Genomic DNA, 19,821 nt, shown 5'->3' with positions numbered 1-19,821 from the left:
TCATCATGAATAGGGGTTTGGCTGTTTGACAGTCAGCTCCGGCCTAGTCAAGCTGGAGCACTGCTTCACTGCACCGCCAACAATCCAAACTGAGAACCTCCCACCAAGGGAACCAACATACTTTGCACTTACATGCCACCTTCTCCAAGCACTTTCCAAAGGCTGGTGAGCATCGTCATTCTCATTTTATAGAGGGGTAGTTGGAGCCAGCGGGAGGTTAATTGACTTTCAACAAGCTCCTTGGGCATAGTTTGGGGGAGAGGGGCCGGAGGGGCATTGCCCCCCCCCAAACTGCGAGCCTCAGGCAGGTGCGGAATTCCCTCCCTCTCCCATGCGCGGCTCCATTGGCCTGACTGGAGCTTCCCCCTCAATATAGAAGTCAAACTGCGCCTATGCCATGCTTCCACAATAGCTCTAGCAGGAACGGACATCTCGTGATCCCCCATTCCCTTACTCCAGCCACTAGAATACAAAATTCTGCCTCAAACATTCTGTACCATATCCTACCCTTTACCCAGCACCCAGCAATCTCAATGGGTGTTTCAAACACCCTGTAGAATTACAGCCAAATTCTCTTCTGGTGTAAGTACTGAATTCAATGGCAGAATTTGGTCCCAAGTACAGAATATGGCCTCATGTGATCAAGCAGACTAATAAACCAGCTCACAACCCCTTTGGATTATGAGCTGCATTACCGGTTGGGTGTCAGATGATAAAGAGCAAGCCCAAGGAATACTTACTGATGATGGCAAACACTTATTCACAGGAGCAGACCCCTTGGGCTGTTCATACAAGTGCTCCAGAGCGAGTACAAGTGCTCCATTGTCTGACCTACAGTGAGGGAAAAAATCACCCCTACTTCTGCTATTTATTTTAACAAGATCAATTGTCTCCACCAATTGAAGTGCACAAAACAGGTGCTCCCTTTAAAACATGTTTTCTTTGAATGTTTATTTTTTAAAATAATTTTCTATGTATGCAATGGAGCCACAGAACTGCAAGGCCTGGTTAGAATGGATTTACACATCAGGCACATGGAGCAAGACAAAAAGGAGATCCTATTCCAGCAAGCAAGAGGATGCTACCATGAGATGCCTTTTTGGGTCCAGTATTAAGGCTCTGGGCTTGTCTACACATAAAGCACTGCAGCAGTGCCACGGTAGCGCTTTAGCGAAGACACTACCAATGCTGACGGGAGGGCTTCTCCCATCAGCATAGGTAATCCACCTCCCCGAGAGGCAATAGCTAGGTCAACAGAAAAAATCTCCCATCGAATTACCACTGTCTACACCATCAGGTTAGGTTGTTTTAACTGTGTGATTAATGGGTATGGATTTTTCACACCCCTGAGCAATGGTGTTACACCAACCAAACTTCCTAGTGTAGGCCAGGCTTTACAGTCAAAACATGCACAAATTTTAGGGGGGGACGAGAGGCTACAGATATAGTAGTAATAACTATGAGAGCCAAGCAGAATTTCTGTTTTGGATCTAAAAAGGAGAGTTCAGATTCAGATAAACACTGGCAAATTTGAAAATCTATTTTACTCAACAGCACAACCTGTATTAGTGTGTCCATTAGACATGCGCAGTTCAGAAATATTTCAGGTTCAGGCCAGCTAGTTTTACAAAATAGACAGAAACAATTGAACAAACCTCATGAGACTTCATGGAATAAAAATCCTGCCATCTGCTCACCCCTAACTACCTGCACTGAGCACAAAAATGCATTGAACTGCAGTGAACCACGCATCCATCATTCGCTTGCATTTGGAAACATGGGCCAAATTCTGCTATTCCAAGTTTACTCTGCTGTGCCTATTGCACAGGGCTGAATTCAGGGAGTTAATGGGAGTTACTCCAAAGCTACTAGAATTTAATAGAATTCAGACATTTCATAGATTCCCAGGCCAGAATGGTGAAGCTGATCCCCTACTTTGACATTCTGTATAACATGGGCCATAATGTGTCTCAAAAATAATTTCTTTTGGACTAGCACATATGATCTTTTTCTAAAGAAGTCAACCTTGAGGGTGATTACATGGGTTCTAATCTTCATTACACCAAATTAGGTATCCAAACTGCGGCAGATTATTCTTGTGTAGTGGCATCTCCAGAAAATAATTTAGAGGAAGCCAAAAGGTCAAAGCATCTTTGGAGATCTTCTAGCGATCTGTTTCTTTGTCCGGTTGCAAAAGACACATACAGCATTTTGCCAGGAAGATTCTGATGGAATGCCCATCAAGATCTTATTTCTCCCCAACTGTCCAGAACTGACACCACTAACCATCAGTTATGTTTCATAGTAGCAGTTACTCTGGTTCACATCACTTAAATTTTGTTTTGAGGCTTGAGTTTGAGTGTAATTAACCATTGGAACAATTTACCAAGGATTATGGTGGATTCTCCATGACTGGCAATTTAAAAAAAACAGTCTTGACTTTAAAAAGAAGATATGCTCTAATCAAAAAAGAATTATTTTGGGGAAGTTCTATGGCCTGTGTTATACAGGAGGTCAGACTAGATGATCACAGGGGTCCCTTCTCGTCTTCAAATGCGTGAAAAGAAAATCTCAGTCTAAACTAGATGGGTGACCAAGCCAGAGAGTTCATATTTAGATGCAAACTTCTTTCTAGCATGTAGATATTTAGGCCTGTAGTTTTGGTTTCAGCATAATAGTCTCTTCGAAGACCACAACCTTGTTTGCAATGAAACCATGTGAAGCGTTCTGCATCATTTTGATTTTAAACTAATCTGAGCACTCTGATTGCAAACAAACAGTTAATGAGATGCTTTGTGCAGAAGTGAAAAAGGGTCACACACTGAAATGATCAAAATCTCTTACCCCTGGAAAACCGAGTGTGAACAATTTTAGAGTTTTCTGCTTCAGATAACTGGACTCTTAAAAATCAAATATTTTGACAGGAAACACAAACAACAGAATTGTGTGAAGAAGAGTGTAAAGTATGTGTAGTTTCCCTGCTTTTCCATAGAAGCATTAAGCTTCTGAAGGGATGTTATAGTCACATAGTTTCCACTGCTTGTTAGAAATATGCACATGTTAAAATAAGGTCAAACTCTACACTTATTTTACCATCTGAGAAAAACAGTTTCAGCATCCAACTAATGCTCTTGGCCTTGATGATTCAGGAAGAACAATGGAAATAAAAACAGTGTATCATCATCAACTTAATGCAAACACACCGTCAAAAAAAAATAACAGAGGAAGAGTCACCAGAATATAACCTTGGTAAGGTTTGTATTTATTCCAGTTTAGAAATCCACACACTTTTAACTCCAGAAGTTTCAGTTCATCCTCAGTTCATCCAAATTCTATCATCAGATTAAAGGGATTAGCCTACAGCAATGGGATGATGTGGAAGCCAGAATTCAGAAAAAATATTTCCTGACAGCTTTTAAAACAAACTTTTCCTCCCTTCCTCTCTTGATTTGGGGGAAGCTTGGTGTTTGCCAGTGCATGACAGCAAGTACCATGTTTTCCAAGTGACTGATTGGGAGTGTGCCAAAAAAAAAAAAAAAAAGAGAGAGAGACCACTTATTTGCACAATCAAAAGTGAATTTGTGCACACCAATTCACTAACTTTGTTCACAACGATCTGAGCTGCACATGCAAATACAGATTCTGTGTATAAATCGGGTGTGTACACTTAGGCCTTGTCTACACTAAAGGGAAAAGTCGATCTAAGCTACGCAATTTGAGTTACGTGAATAACGTAACTCAAGTCGACGTAGCTTAGACCTATTTACTGCAGGGTCCACACTACGTGATGTCAGTGGGAGATGCTCTCCCGTCAACTCCCCTCACTCTTCTCGATCCGGTGGAGTACAGGAGTCGACGGGAGAACAATCTGCGGTTGATTTAGCAGGGCTTCCCTAGACCCCTAAATCGACCGCCGATGCATTGATCGCCCAGTAAGTGTAGATAAGCCCTTAGAGGCCCTTAGAAAAGTTGAACCAGAGGGACTATTAGTTAGCATAGTCCCATGTAGAATCTGAAAACAACTTTCAGTGAAGTTTCCAGGGATTTGATTGAGAACCATTTGCAATATTAAGAAGAATTTTAAACCAAGCTTCCAGACTTTGAAGTTCCTTTCTTGCAGTTGCCCTTTGCTAAGTACAGATTGGCAGAATGAGTCAGATTTTACACTAGTTCTGCAATGTGGATGGGGGACTAAATTAAAACCAAACTCATTTCATTTGTCAACCAGTCTAGTTCCAAATTCAGCTCTCTAGAAGTGACAGACTAATGTATTAAACTACTGCACCATCTAGATTGCTGTTCAGCTTTGAAACTGATCTAGTGTAATGTAGATAAGCACAGAGCATTCTAATATGTAAACTCATGTACCAGGAAATCATAATTGCTGCAGACACATTCAGAGACCTTACCTTATAGACTTGCCCATATGTTCCATTGCCAACAAGTTCCACCAGTTCAAAGATACCTGCAGGATCCTAAAAGAAAAAAAAAACAGAAAATTTTAAAAAAATTTAATGAACATTTGCAAGTTTACTCAAAAGGAACATTTGGTTGGAATGAAGTCCACATTTCACTGACAGCTGCTTAAGAGTGCCTTTAATCTGCCCATGTATTAGCAGCATTATGTTGATATTAAATGGAAGGGTAAGTGATTCAGTAGTTCCTTAGGGTCTGATCCAGTGAACGATTACCAGATAGCACAATGCTTACTTCCCAGATAGCGGAACTACTCGTGGTTATAGGCGCTATGCCTTGTACTAAGCATTTGCAATATCTGGCCCTTAGAAATAGTTGTCAAGATGGTGCTCAAGTGTACTAGTGCTGTTCATTTACTGCTCACTGCAGACTCTACGCTGTATTTTTATGGTCACTTATGTATGCACGGAAACTTGAACACTCAGTGTGCATTCTACAGATAATCAAATCACCACTTATTCTATGGTCAATTAAAATAAATACATCTTCAGTTAAACAAGAAAAGAGACTCTGCCTGATTAGAGAGTCTTGTAAAGCATGCTGGGTTCTCATAAGGAAGGGTTGGTGCACACGTTTTATCTGGTTTTAATCTATGTGGATTCATGTCCCCTCACTGCTCCCACACTGAATGTAAAGTTTAGGGTTCAAATTATCTCAAAAATCTCTACACTGAGTTCTGTTGGAGCCACCAACTTTCTCCTAGCTCCAGAACCTAAAACTGCTTCAAAATCGTGTAAGCTTTGCAAACTAAAAGGTTTATAAACCCCTAGCCAATATTTCTACCAACCTGGTCTGGGGTTTGATTCTGTAATAAAACATGAAGTCAGGCTAGTTTTGAGTGGTGTCTGTTTTCACAGAGAATTATTTTGCATAGTTCTATTCCTGAGGTCAGTAGCTAATGACTATCGAGAAGCTAGTGCATTAACAGCTAAACACTGACTCCTATAGTGGCAGTTGCCTCAGACCCACAAAGAGCAAAATGTGGACTTTCCCGCTATATTACTTTTATTTTAGCAGAATTAAAAAAGAGAAAGAGTCAACATCTCCATGAGAGACACTGCAGGTCTGTCACGGTAGATCCTCCGTCTTGAATTCCTCCAGAGGGCACAGATTGCTTACATCTGAAGGTGTGATACACAGAAAATAGAATTACAGCCAAATGCAGTCCTACCCATCTTTTGCATCAGTCTCCTCCTCATGCCCCATCTTTTTGGCAAGTGCTGAGTGTAAAGAGGTAGTAATGGGTTAACAGGTCAGTTTCCTTTTTGAGTCAAGGTTTCTAATACACAGAGCTGGCTGCAGAGGGAAACTGAGCAGGATTCTAATCAAGTTCCCCTTTGTAACAGACTGAGCTTGATGAGAAAGGGAGAAAACAATCATGTTAATATCCCTTGGTTAACAGCTCACATGTTAGAATTGCAAGGTACTGCTGGCCCTGGCTTTATGGGCTCCCTATACATAGGTCTGCACAATTAACAGGACCCTCTTTTCAAGGAGCCCTGTATCACTCTTATACTCTGATCCAGGACTGCCTGCCAAAGCACGAGCCTTGGTTTCCTGGCTGTGATCCCATCTGACCATGGTGTCTGCATGCCATGAGGGAGAAGTAATTCCTTAACTTCCCTTCTCCTTTCCCCATTTAGGAAGTTGTGCTCTGGCTCTACTCCTGGGTTCCTGATGCATATAGGTCACCAGACGCTACCAACCTTCAGAAAAGTGGGTGATTGCAACAGCTTGAGTGGAAAGTGCAAGAGAGGACATGTGCAAGAGAAGTGGAGCCTGACAAACCAAACAGCAGGGAACCAAGTGGGTCTTTGGTGATGTTTCTTCACGTAGGGCCTCACAAACCCAGAGTGGGTCCTTCATACCTTAACTCCTGTACTCATTACAGTTATATATATAGGGAGAGGAGGGGTGTAGGTGGGTGGAAATTAGGAATTTTGGTTTTGGTGTTTTCAAAGAGTAGGATGAAATGAGGGTTACCTGATGGGAACTTCCTTTGCACCAGTCAGAACATCAGCTTCTGGATTTTGTATAATTTTCTGGCTAGTACTCAAACAATTTGGCATGCTAGCAAGTTAAGAATTGCCACAATCAGTCTGGGAAGACAGAGGTATAGAAGAGAATCTCTGTGCCAGGAAGGAAAAACCAAATTCTGGATGCTTTCCCGGGGAGGCAGAAGAGCAATATCACCACCATGGTGGGTTTGAGACTTATGGCCTGAATCAGAGATCTGCAGACTACATGTCATAGCTAAAGGCATCTTTTAGGTATGCTGATCCATACCCCTTGTGACCAGGTGAGAGAAGAGGGGAAAAAAACATTAATAATGCCCGGGGTAGCCTGCAAATGAATTGGAGTAAGAAAAGGAAACTACCCATTAGATCAGCTAGTCCATCTCTGTCAGTGCAGGATTGTTCCTTACTGTACATTTACTAGTGTTTGGTATGGTCTAGTGTTAAATATCCCAAGCAAAGGAGCTTCCACCACTTCCTTTTGGAGACCATTCCAGTCCAAAGCAACTCATTCCTTGGAAGTTATTTGTAATAATCACCATAATGTTTTCCCTTTCATAACACGATCTCATTCCACCCACCCAGCCCCACAGCACACACCTCTCCAAAACTCCCCCCCCTCCATTTTGTTATGCTAAATAATTCCTTTCTACTGTTTCAGTATTTTTAGACCTACATCTTGCCTTTAGCTGTTGCTTAGCCATGATGGCAGATACTTGATAGCCAGGGTTGGAATTCTTTGGATTCCAAGTGTTCGCATATACTGTACGTAAAGACCACAGTACAAGACACACGGCTGTACCACAGACATTCCTACCCTGAACATGATCAGCGGTATGCTAAGCATGTGCTCCTGTTGAGGAAGATCTGAGATAGCCATGCCACACCCCACACTGTAAGAGGTACAAGAGAAGGCTTTTTTATATTTCCCGCCACCAGGGCCACAGCGCTGTCAGGGATATGCCTGGTTTGGAAGAAGCAAGCAAAGAGGCTCCCAGAGGAGCTAGATCACAGAGGCTGGAGTGCTGCTGCAATGCAAAGAGTACAGGAGACTGAACTGAAATTACCAATCTCTTGCAAAGGCTGCCACTCTGCACATCCCAAAGCTGACAAAGCAGTGTTCTTTACATCAGTGAAAATGGAACTCGGAGCCATTAGTGCACTAGGTTCTTATAAACAGAAGTCAAGGAACAGGAAAATAGATGGCAGCTGCTGTTTATTTTCAAGTTCTGCTTCCCAGGAGTTATTTTGCTCAGTGCTCTCGCTGAAACAACCCTGGAAGAGGTTTTTTCACGTGCTATGGATAAATATTCAATGTGAAATTTAAAAACAAAACAAAACCCCACTGTGCTTACACTACTGTAAAATGTTCACAGAAGTTACAGATGGAAAAGACCCAATGAGGCAGCGAGTCAAGTCCACATCAAAGTTGGATTGTTCCCAACAGTACATTTTCAGGAGCTTTGTCCAGTCCCCCCGCCCCCAAGGCCAAACTGAGGGCCATGTTAGCAACTTGCTAGCAGCCTGAAGGCCATTTCTACTTTGCATGATTTGCAAGGCTGCCAAGGTTTGTGCAACTCCATGCGACTTTCGTGCAAATTAGTGAGCTAATTTGCACAGAAACTTCAGTTCAAAGTCAACGTGTCCTGTCCCAAGCAGTGGTGGAGTAGAATATGGAGCTTCACAAAACTGGACAGCTGTGGCTATAGCAGGTGGCAAGGTATCAGTGGATGGCAGGGCTCGTGGGGTAGGTGGATGGGTAGCTTGTGAGAGGGCTGAGTGGGGATACAAGAAGCTGGAGGATCAGCAGAGTGCGCCTATGGCCAATATTGAGCCCTGCTGCTGTGATGCTGCTTCCAGTTGCTCCTTCCCCACTGGGATCCAGTGACTTATGCAGTGAGGGGAGGCTGAGTGGCTGTCTGGCTCCCTGCAGAGCTAGCTCCGTATGGGCCCCCAGTGAATAGGACAAGCAGCAGAAGCCTCGTCCCTGCAGCTCAGCCACAGGTATGAGATCTCAGCTGGGTTGCAGGCAGGCATTACCAGGCTGTCAGCTGTACAAATGTCTCACAAACTTCAGGACACCTGGCAGCCCTGAATGCAGAGTAGGTTACAAACACTAGTTTTTCCAAAAAGAAAAGGAGGACTTGTGGCACCTTAGAGACTAACAAATTTATTTGAGCATAAGCTTTTGTGAGTTACAGCTCACTTAAATTTGCTCGTCTCTAAGGTGCCACAAGTCCTCCTTTTCTTTTTGTGAATACAGACTAACACGGCTGCTACTCTGAAACTAGTTTTTCCATCAGCCTGTAGCAGTCACATGACCCATGGTGATCTAGGCAGCTTCCTGGTGACTGAAGCAAGATGGCACAGGGGCTGCCCCTCTGTACTAAAGATACGGCACAGACTTTACCATACCGCTCCCCCTGTCAGCCACATTTGGCCACCCTGGCTCTTACCTGTGCACCTCTCAGGCCAAAAGCTATTTTTGTCTCCTGGTTCTTACATCCTCAATTGACTTGGCATCTCTCTCTACTGCTGGCCCAGAGAGTTACAATTTCAGTGTAGCCATAGCAACATGACTGGAATGTTAGTTATTCACAAAATTAAAACAGAGACTAGTCTCTATTCAGGCAAAGGTTATGCCGTTCCTTGGCCCTGCTCTTCCCAATGCAGCCTGCAATTGGCAGGAACAATGATTTTTCTGCATTTTGAAGAGACTTTTCATTAAGTGTGTGTGGAGCAGTAATATTTTGTTAGCCTGCCTTTCAATAAGATATACACCAGGGGAGGGAGGGAAGAAAGGAAATCTCTTTCTGTCCACAGAGGCTCTAAATTGTCTCTTATGCAGTGAAGAGCTTTTGCATCTTAATAACTGATGTGGGATACACTGGCTCTCCCATATCAGACAAAACATTGTTACCATTTCTTTCCCAGGGCTGCAATGCAAATTGGTCATCACTGAAAGTCTTGACCGATATGGTAGAGATAACGCAGGAATGTAGCAGAGAGCAACAGCAGCTTGGGAAAGTGGAACTGATATTAAGGAATGAAATATGGATGAATTAAAACAGGGGCCTTTAAATTATTCAGAGGAAAAAATGGACTGGGACACCAGTCCAGAATTTGGACAGTGTTTCACAGATAATGGAACTTGCACTCTCTGCTGCTTACAGTGATGTACTATATTCCATTTGGCAAGTCATTGATTTTCCCCTCCCCACCAAAAAAAGCTCATTACAGGCAAGTGTTCCAAGGCTCACTTTTACCCTCTTGCTAATACCTATTCCCCCGCCCCGTCCCCTCTCCCCAGCCTTTACCAAATGGCCTTGAGACTGAAATAACAATGGCGATGACAGAAATTACACAATCAACATCTGAAATCTGCTGAGTCCTTGCAGTTGTTCCTTTGACAATGTATATTTCTGCCGGTTGGAGCTTTCACGATCAGGAAAAGCTATTGTTAAGGCTGCAACTCAGCGGTGACCACAAACTCCCATTTTCACATGCTCCAAACTCTCAAAAAGTTCTTTAAGTAAAACTTCCAGGCTTGTCCTCAGCATGTGCATGCACACACAAAGTAAAAATCAAATCAGTTAGGCAAAGTTGGAGGAAAATCAATCTTTCCAATTTTTTAAAAAATAGACTTTTTGTGCACAAGTAACTTAGACTCCACATTTCACTTTGGGAAAAAAGCCCGTTATCTGTATTATTGTAACAGCAAAGGGCACATTGTGCTTAACTGTGTACAAACACATCGAGATAGTCCCTTCCCCAAAGAACTTACTGTCTACATAGACCAAAAGATGGGAGGGAAAACTGAGACAAAGAGAGGTGAAGTTACTTGTCCAAGGTCACACAACAGGTCACTGGCACAACTGAGAATAGATCTCAGGGCTCACAGTTCCTATACATACTAATGTTCTATTCAGTGACTAGACCACACTGCCTCTCACATAAGATAGACATAATTACAATATGCACATGAATGATACAAGATTTGTTACATTGTTACTTTGTTTGGTTACACTATGTAAGGCACTGTTCCCAAACAGGTTGAATTAACCTAAGGTTTTGCATTTAAACATATGCTTTAAGCCAGGGGTGGGCAAAGTACAGCACAAGGGCCACATCCAGCCCTTCAGATGTTTTAATCTGGCCCTTGAGCTCCAGCTGGGGAACAGAGTTGGCGGCTTGCCCAGCTCTGTGCATGCCGGGGCTCTGCGCAGCTCCTGGAAGCAGCGGCATGTCTCCGCTCCACCTCCTACACATAGGGGCAGCCAGGGGGCTCCACACACTGCCTCCGCAGCTCCCATTGGCCAGCAACTGTGGCCAATGGGAGCTGCAGGGGTGGTGTCTGTGGATGGAGCAGCACACAGACCCTCCTTTCTGCGCAGGAGCCGGAGGGGAGACTTGCTGCTGCTTCTGGGAGCTGTTTGAGGTAAATGCAACCCAGAGCCTGCACCCCTAACCGCCCTCCTGTGCCCCAACCCCCTGCCCCAGCCCTGATCCCCCCCCCTCCGAATCCCTCAGTCCCAGCCGGAGCACCCTCCTGCACCCCCAACTCCTCATCCCCAGCCCCACCCCAGAACCCACACCCCGAGCCAAAGCCCTCACCACCTCCTGCACCCCAATCCCCAATTTTGTGAGCATTCATGGCCCACCATACAATTTCCATATGCAGATGTGGTCCTCAGGCCAAATTGTTTGCCCACCGCTGCTTCAAGCATTAACCAGGCCGCTCCTCCTAATGACACTGCTGTTAACTCTGTCATATACTGCATGGGTCCAGGCCTGCAGAATTACAGGAGTAATTTTACCTGAACAAACATTTCATTCATAGGCGCCCACTCTGTGGGTGCTCCGGGGCTGGAGCACCCACAGGGAAAAATTGGCGGGTGCTCTGCATCCACCGGCAGCCAAGCTCCCCGCCCCACTCCCCCTCCCCAGCTCACCTCCACCTCCTCCCCTGAGCGTGCGGCATCCCTGCTTCTCCTCCCAGGCTTGCCGCCACGAAACAGCTGTTTCGCGGCATAACAAGCTGTGGGAGGGACGGGGGAGGAGCTGGAATACGGCGCGCTTAGGGGAGGAGGCGGGGAAGAGATGGGGCCAGGGTAGAGATTTGGGGAAGGGGTCCAATAGGGGCAGGGAGGGGGCAGAGCTGGGGCAGGGACTTTGGGGAAGGGGTTGGAATGGGGGAGGGGAATGGGGGTGCGAGCACTCACCGGCACCAGGAGAAGTTGACGCCTATGATTTCATTGATCACAGCAGGACAACTCATATCCAAGGGTTTTCAGAACTGAGTCCTTAACCAGTACAGCACTGCCATGAGAGAGGCTCATTGAAGACAATGAGTTATTCTGGATTTATACCAACAAGAGCAAAATTTGGCCCAGAGATCTCTAGCAAAATGTTTAAAAGGCATGAAGAACCACCAGCCAGAAATTAAATACCATATGTAATGGCATGTGCCTGTACTCAGCTCTCCAAACTCAGGTAGAGCAAGCAGCCCATTCCATACCCATACAGCACAGTGTTCTGCCTTTCATGCTTTACTGAGTCTCCATAGCTTTCAAACTGGGGTTGCGAACAATGCATTGCTCCGGGACTGAGAAGACAGACACATTCTGGAACTAAGGAAACGCCCGTTACGCTTTTGACACAGGGCCTGATCTTGCTCTCCCTTTAAAGTCAATGGTAAAAAATCCCAGACTTCAATGAGAACTGGCACAGGAACACCAGAAAGTGGGGTGGGCAGGTGGGGGGGGGGGGAGGAGGGAAACGTAACAAAAAAAAGTTGCCATTTAGCAAAAAGTGAAAGTACTTTTAAAACTATAGTATAATGAAAGGAATTTCAGAACGTCTGTGTGTAAATGATAAAGCAGAGTCTATTCAAACTTTAGTGACAAAACCAAACATGAAGTTCTTCAAAAGGAGAAAACTAATCAGTAAGACACTAGCAGCAGAAGAATTCACAGCAGGAAGAGTTCAGCTCTGTGTAATCCCGACCCCAGCAGAATTAAAGGGGGAAAAAATCCACACACACCACCTGTGACTGTACTGCAAGATTTCAATAATTAAAAGACACGAAGGAACCAACTGCTAACCAATTTGTTATTTAAATGATAACTCAAGGGTGCTTCCTGTTTACAAGGTAAGAAGCATATTCTGGGCTAAGTAAACTCAGAGCCGAAGGCTGCAGGTGTTTATCAGTGCTGGATATGGTTATTACTGAATTAGCAAACAGTACCTTGAAGTCATTATTATACTGGAGCATGTTCTGCATCCTTTAAACTCCAGTGCTCAGTTAGCTACTGCCCTCAGAACTCCCTATGTAGATGTCTGCAACAAACATTACTGCATCTAATGCTGTCCCTTGCCCATCTGATCACCCCCACTCTATAGCCCAACCTCCTCCATGTTCCTTGAAGGAGGCTCATCTTCTCCCCATATCCTCCCCCCCCCCACCCCAGGAATGACTCCTTTAAACTGTATTAGAAGGGGCTAGGTGGGGATGAGTGGAGAGCATGAGAGACACCGATTCAATCATTATTGCTGTGGCTGTATAGATGGGGAAATAAATCAGAATGAAGGGATTTGCATAATCACTACACAGTTATTCCTCTGCTCTGAATGGGCTAATAATGGCCCCCAGCTGAAGTATGGAGATAACTACAGTCATTATGCAAATTTTATATTCCTTCAGCCAATCAGAGCAAGGAACTGCATAATTGTGAAATAAGTGAACAGTTATGGGTCAGTAACTCACTAGCACCCCATGCAGATTGGCTGAGGCAATTCCATTGCAATAGAATCTGCACTCACCTTCAGTAAGGTTAACACCAGCCTGTGTTCCTAACATTTCAAAATACCATGATTTGATGCACCTCTGTCTACAATATGTGCTCCCTTTAAATGGATAGGTTTCAGAGTAACAGCTGTGTTAGTCTGTATTCGCAAAAAGAAGAATGATGAAGTGAGCTGTAGCTCACGAAAGCTTATGCTCAAATAAATTGGTTAGTCTCTAAGGTGCCACAAGTACTCCTTTTCTTTTTTTAAATGGATAGGAAATGTTTTCAAAAACTAGGCATCATCAACCAGCTAACTTAAAAAGAAATCTAGATTTTAGATCCAGCTGTCTCTACCTGTCAACAGGTGCCTGTGGTTAGGCTGGTAACTGTAGTCATAAGAACAGTGTTCCAAGTTTGGGAAGCACCAGAGAAAGGGTCATTTTACAGAACAGTTGGCTCTTGTAAATTAATGGTAATGTCACAGTATTCAGCCAGTTCACATTCATGGGAGAGCCATAATCTCTGGTAAGTGTCACAGAGCTTAGCATGAAACAGTGAATGTTTTCTTTTGACACAGGAGATTTTGTTAAACTGTACTAGATCGCTTGAAGGAAGAAACACTGCATTAGCTCATTAAACTCCAGCCAAGAGGGGAGTCTTGTTAATTCAAAGGAATGAGAAGACCTTACCAAGAATATGTTCTGTTTAATCACATGGTATTGGTGATACAATGTGGTATATCGAGCAGCCATCAAGGAGTGACTTTCCTGGTTACACCACATGTCAGCCTAAGTGGGGGAAGGGAGATTTCCAATCTAATGCCCTTGGCTTGCTTTATTTATTTTTAAAATCCTTTTCTCCTTCAGCAAGTTTAATGGCCATCTCAACACATCCATCCATCCTATCTGTCCAAAGTAAATTAAACAAATTAAATAGGACTCCTCTCTTACTTAAGCAACTTAGGGCATTCCTGTGCCAGTGTGGGGGTTTTTACTCACAGTACATTCACTAGTACATTGTTCAGTCAGTTAAGTGTCCAAAGCAACAGAGCTTCCACCACATCTCACTGTTCAGCAGCTTAACAGACCTCCTTGCCAAGTCCTCCTGAAGCCACATTAACCGCTCCTTTTCTTGTGTGCTTGGGGAACAGGGGGTTGCTGGAGTTGCAGTCTGCGATTCCTTAATTATGTCGTATTTTGATTTCCCCAGTCTTTCCACACTGATCAGTTTTAATACTTGTCCCCACCACACTTTAATCACTAGAGACCTCATCTTGCAGCCCCTATATAAGTAGCCCTGGTGCAATCCAGGAGAGAGATTGTGTGATGAAGAACTGCAGGATTGGGCCCTAACTTTGTTACTTTCCCCCCCAAATTGTTTTCCTGAAGCCAAGTAGATATGTTTGAGGCATTCCTCATGGTGGTGAATTCAGATAGCTTGGGCTGGCTGGTACCAAGCATTGATGTCTCCCAGACATCTCGTGGGCAACAGAATCCACACCTGCCTCATAGTCTAAGAAGTCACCTGCTGTTGCCTCTATTTATGCATTAACCCAGTGGTTCCCAAACGTCTTCCACCGCTTGTGCAGGGAAAGCCCCTGGAGGGCCGGGCCGGGCCAGTTTGTTTACCTGCCGTGTCCACAGGTTCGGCCAATTGCAGCTCCCAGTGGCTGCGGTTCACTGCTTCAGGCCAATGGGAGCTGCTGGAAGCGGCGTGGGAGGGACGTACTGGCTGCCGTTTCCAGCAGCTCCCATTGGCCTGGAGCAGCGAACCGTGGCCGGCCACTGAGAGCCGCGATCGGTCGAACCTGCGGACGCGACAGGTAAACAAACCGGCCCGGCCCTCCAGGGGCTTTCCCTGCACAAGCAGCAGGACAAGTTTGGGAACCACTGCATTAACCCATTCACCTTGCTTAACTGTGGCTTTTCCCAGCATGCACAAATATAAACATAATGGGAACGTGAGGAAGTCATGAGAGTTAGCACAGCAAGCTCCAAAGCTTCTCAGTATAGCTGCCCATAACGGTATGTGACTTAAGGAAAAAGTGGAGGATTTTCAAATGCACTGCAACATGGGTTAGTACATGGCCAGTTGCCTCTGTCTCCAAGGTATTCCTGGCTAACATCCCTTCCAGTAACGGGCAGAGAGCAGCAAGGAAAGCAATAAGAAAACCAGCCAATGTTTTGCCACAAGCAGAGATCCTGGATTCTTTTCTAGCTTTAAGTCCTCTCACCCCCCCTCAGTAGGGCTTCCTGAACATAAACCCTTCCATTTTTCAGTATTTTGCTTTGACTATAAGCTGAATAATGAAGCAGAACCACATTGGACCACTGGGTCCTGTTCACAGAGAGTGCTCAATCTTATTTCCCCTTCTCCCAGCTCAGTATTTTCCCCCTTTGCCCACCCACCCAGAGACTTATGCCAGTAATTATCAATCCATAGACTACTGCACCTCATGATTACTCAAGCAATACAAAATGCTTTATTTGAAATAGTAATAAGGAATGCACTGTTTAATGTGTATGTGTATATATACATTATATATATAAAAATATATATTTAAAAAAAAACAAACAGTACTCTTGCCTGGCTCCAGATCCCAAATGAAAACATTCATCATGAAATAGCACCTTAAATAGTGTTTCCAGACTATTGACAAGGCTAGATTACTATTCACACCTCGGCTTGCTACACTCACCGTGCAGACAAGCAGTAAGAGAGAAAAAAAAGTTCTGTCCCTGCTGTCAGACGTGTAAACGGACCTCTCCGTCTATTTCAATCATTCCGCTTCAGCATCTCAGGAAGACTCATCTTCTGCTTTGTCCACTCCGTCTTCCTGAGACACATGTTGATGGTCTCTACCTCAGCCCTCCCCTAACTTCATGCTGGAATGGAGATCCTATGTAAAATAATGCTGTAGCCTTCCTTCCTTTCCAAGTCGTCCAGATCCGCTGGTTGTTGGGAACAGCAGAGCTAATCAGAGTGAATATAGATGTTAGGTTTTTACTGGAAAAGTAATTCAATCGGAAGAGAGAGAAGATGGAAGATTTCCTTCATCTGTCACTTGTCCGGTGCTGGACACAAGCTCAGCATTGTAAATAATATGTTCATATCTGGATTGGAAGCAAAATAACTATCCGGGAGCAGGAATAGCAGAGGCCAAATTCTAGCTGCCCAGCATGCACGGGTGTAGAGCAGAATTTCTGCTAGCAAAGTAGGGTCAGGAAGGTTTCTGACCCAGTTTCTGCTTCCTACTAAAATCAATATAAAGGCCATGCTCTGCCGGCCCTCCATTAGGAGGCGGCATGAGAACATACAACCATTTATGTGCATGGGACTGGAATCAAACACTGAAATTATAAAACCAAAATCCTACATACACACTGCTGTAGACAGACCACAGCCTGAGCTATCCCAGTTACACCAGCTGATCATTTGGCTCGGTATGTCTGCACTGAAAATCATGAAGTGTTTCTGCGGGTAAAGTCCTCTATACAAAAAACAGATGGCTAGAAAACCATTTAAAATGGTAACAGTCTTAATTTAAAAAAACCTGACCACCTTATGCCAGAATGGGGACAAAATTGTGGTAGCGGAAACAAGTAGGAGGTGGCAGAGGGGGCTGTTTCTTCTCAACACTTTTATGAAGTAAGGGGCCAATTTTAATATCTGTAGCACAAGGTCTACAACAAGGTGGTGATGCTCGCTAGAGATTTCATATCTGATTCTAATCTCAATCATTTTAGTTTAACTCCAGATGAACTTCATTGGAGTGAGTGTAACCAAGATAAAAATCCAGCCCATGTTATCTACCAGGACACCATGGTACTAATTGTAAATCCTAACAGACATATTTAGCATAATCTTAGAGGATTAGTTTCTTCAAATTCTTTATTTTAGTTCTGACCAGTTCTTTAAAAAGAAATCAGAACATTCTCTCTCATTCCACCTGCTTCCCCTGGTAAATCAGAGAAATCTCTCTGAATATCCGCTAGGTATGGTACCTGTGAATAGTCTCATCATTCAATATCCCTTTCCTCCAGTTCATGGAAAAGATTCCATCCAGAACATCAGAATTTCTGTATGGGATTCCATCCTCTCATGAAGAAACAAGGTGTCAGCAAAAACAAGATTGTGAAGCGATCCTTTGATGTTTTCAGTGCAATATTCTAAATTAATGTGGTCCCATTTAGCCAGCTACTTAAGCACATGCCTGGCTTTAGACATGAGAGTAGTTCCATAGAAATCACATACTTAGGTTTATGGCTGAATCGAAGCCTCATGTGTATAAAAAGCTGGAGAGACAGAATTACAAATTCAATCTAGGGTCCCAAAATGATCGAAACAAACCAACAGTAGTACTGTGCCATGCTAATTGATGTCAGGCTCATATTAAGAGAACAGAAGCTGGAAGCTTTCTTCACTGAGAAGACATTATCTGCAGTCTCATACTGATAAGATATTATTCATAAACGTTTAGATCTTGTCCCTCTGAGAAATAACAGTTTCATATTAGCCAACAAACACTTTCACCGAATTGAAATTGCTACCTACTGGTATATTCAGTCAAAGGTTTAAGGCTTCCAAAAGGAAATGGATTAATTAATTACAGAAACAGCTTCTAAACAGTACTTCTCAAAACAGGAAGGTACATTTTAAAGCTGAGTAAGGCCAAGATCCCACATCAAATGGAGCATCATTCCAATATAGGCAGTCAGCAATTCAGACTGCCAAACAACTCAGGCTTGTGTCTGCCTATAGACGTGGTAGCTTGAAAACTCGTTCATATCTTTACAAATCATTGCATCAGCTCTGAAGCCTTTGGTACCAGAGTGCTAAGGGCCCCTGTCTAGGATTTTCCCACTGAATGCATTCCTTGTCTTTTCGTGCTCCACTGCTCCCTTCTCTTTTGTTAGTTATGGACAGATTGATGGACATTGGAATGACTGACAATGGGAGATTTCTTACCTTTAAATTGATCTGTTTAGGCGCTAAAGAGAAAGCCAGGCGGGTTCTCAATACATATCTGCGATTGGCACTAAGTGTTCTGACCATCCAGCCTCAGGGATATGTATCAAAAACTCGGGGCCACTGAATCAGTGGCAGTTTTGCCCTGGACTTCAACATGAGCAGGAGAAGGCTTTGGGCCATATTTGCTTACACCAGTGCAACATCATTGAGGTCAATGGAGTTACCCCAGCATGGAACAATCAGGTCTCCTTTTCTAAGGTGTGTGCAAGAGAGATTGTGTGAGAGAGAAGAGCACATTTTTAAAGCCCTACATTTAAGAACTTGTGTTCAAAAATGCATTTGGTGTTTACTACCCAAACACATTGTAACACCTGTCACTGAGACTAACTAGAGACCACACGTCAGAAGTGTGAGTGTGGCAGGAATTCATGCAGTTACTGACAAGACGCTCTTGGACACCTAGGTACTTACAATAACAATCATGCTTTCCAGTTCTATAGCACTTTTCACCCTAGCATCCCATTGACCAACAATACACTCACGCCTCAGAACTCCACTGAGATGTACCATAGCTAAGTCCTCTAGCCACTTGAAAAACCTGTAAGATGCCTGATGTAGGCCAAAAATTTTCAAGTTTGGGCACTGGAAGTAAGGCGTCAAAGTCAATATTTAATCGGGGTTGCCTTATTGAAGTCTATGGGGTGATAGGTGTACAGCACCCATGAAAGTTAGGTCACTTATTTCAGTGCCTGTCACAGGATGGCTAGCCTCTTTAAACGAAGCAGGTCCATTTTTCTCCTTAAAAATGGATACGTTCTAATTTAAATTATTTGCCATTATGTTGACAAATCCTTGTATTGTGCTGAGGAGTTAGAGGAAAATGCGTGAATGTTTTTGTTTTCTTTTAACATCTGATCACTTTCACCCTGGATTCAGATGGGTTTGTCACACTAGCCCAGTTTTCACATCTCTGATATCTTACAATTAGCATTTTCAAATAGTTCTCCCCCAGCCTGTCACCTTTCATCAACACCTCACTACAGGCACCATAACAGCTGGTTACCAGGAAGGGATCAGATAACCCTAGTAGCAATAGCTCCAAAAAAGGACAATCCGGAGAGCAGGTTACACTGAATTGTTTACAGGTTTCAGAGTAACAGCCGTGTTAGTCTGTATTCGCAAAAAGAAAAGGAGGACTTGTGGCACCTTAGAGACTAACCAATTTATTTGAGCATAAGCTTTCGTGAGCTACAGCTCACTTCATCGGATGCATGCTGTGGAAAGTGTAGAAGATCTTATTATATACACACAAAAAGCATGAAAAAATACCTCCTCCCACCCCACTCTCCTGCTGGTAATATCTTATCTAAAGTGATCACTCTCCTTACAATGTGTATGATAATCAAGGTGGGCCATTTCCAGCACAAATCCAGGTTTTCTCACCCCCACCCCCCACATACAAACTCACTCTCCTGCTGGTAATAGCTTATCCAAAGTGACCACTCTCATTACATTGTGTATGATAATCAAGGTGGGCCATTTCCAGCACAAATCCAGGGTTTAACAAGAAC

General features: G+C 43.8%; 1 protein-coding gene across 6 annotated transcripts in view; it reads right to left on the bottom strand.

Annotated features, from left to right (window-relative positions):
- TNIK (TRAF2 and NCK interacting kinase) overlaps positions 1–19,821 on the bottom strand; it is a 302,103-nt gene that overhangs the window by 245,711 nt on the left and 36,571 nt on the right. For all 6 annotated transcript variants that reach the window (XM_074963574.1, XM_074963569.1, XM_074963575.1 and 3 more), the window contains exon 2: positions 4,410–4,475. In XM_074963574.1, coding sequence (XP_074819675.1) covers positions 4,410–4,475 — 66 coding nt within the window. The remainder of the gene's footprint in view (positions 1–4,409; positions 4,476–19,821) is intronic.

The sequence above is a fragment of the Natator depressus genome, chromosome 9, assembly GCF_965152275.1.
Source record: "Natator depressus isolate rNatDep1 chromosome 9, rNatDep2.hap1, whole genome shotgun sequence".
In the NCBI taxonomy this organism is placed as follows: Eukaryota; Metazoa; Chordata; order Testudines; family Cheloniidae; genus Natator; species Natator depressus.
This window is presented reverse-complemented; position numbering and strand designations above follow the sequence as displayed.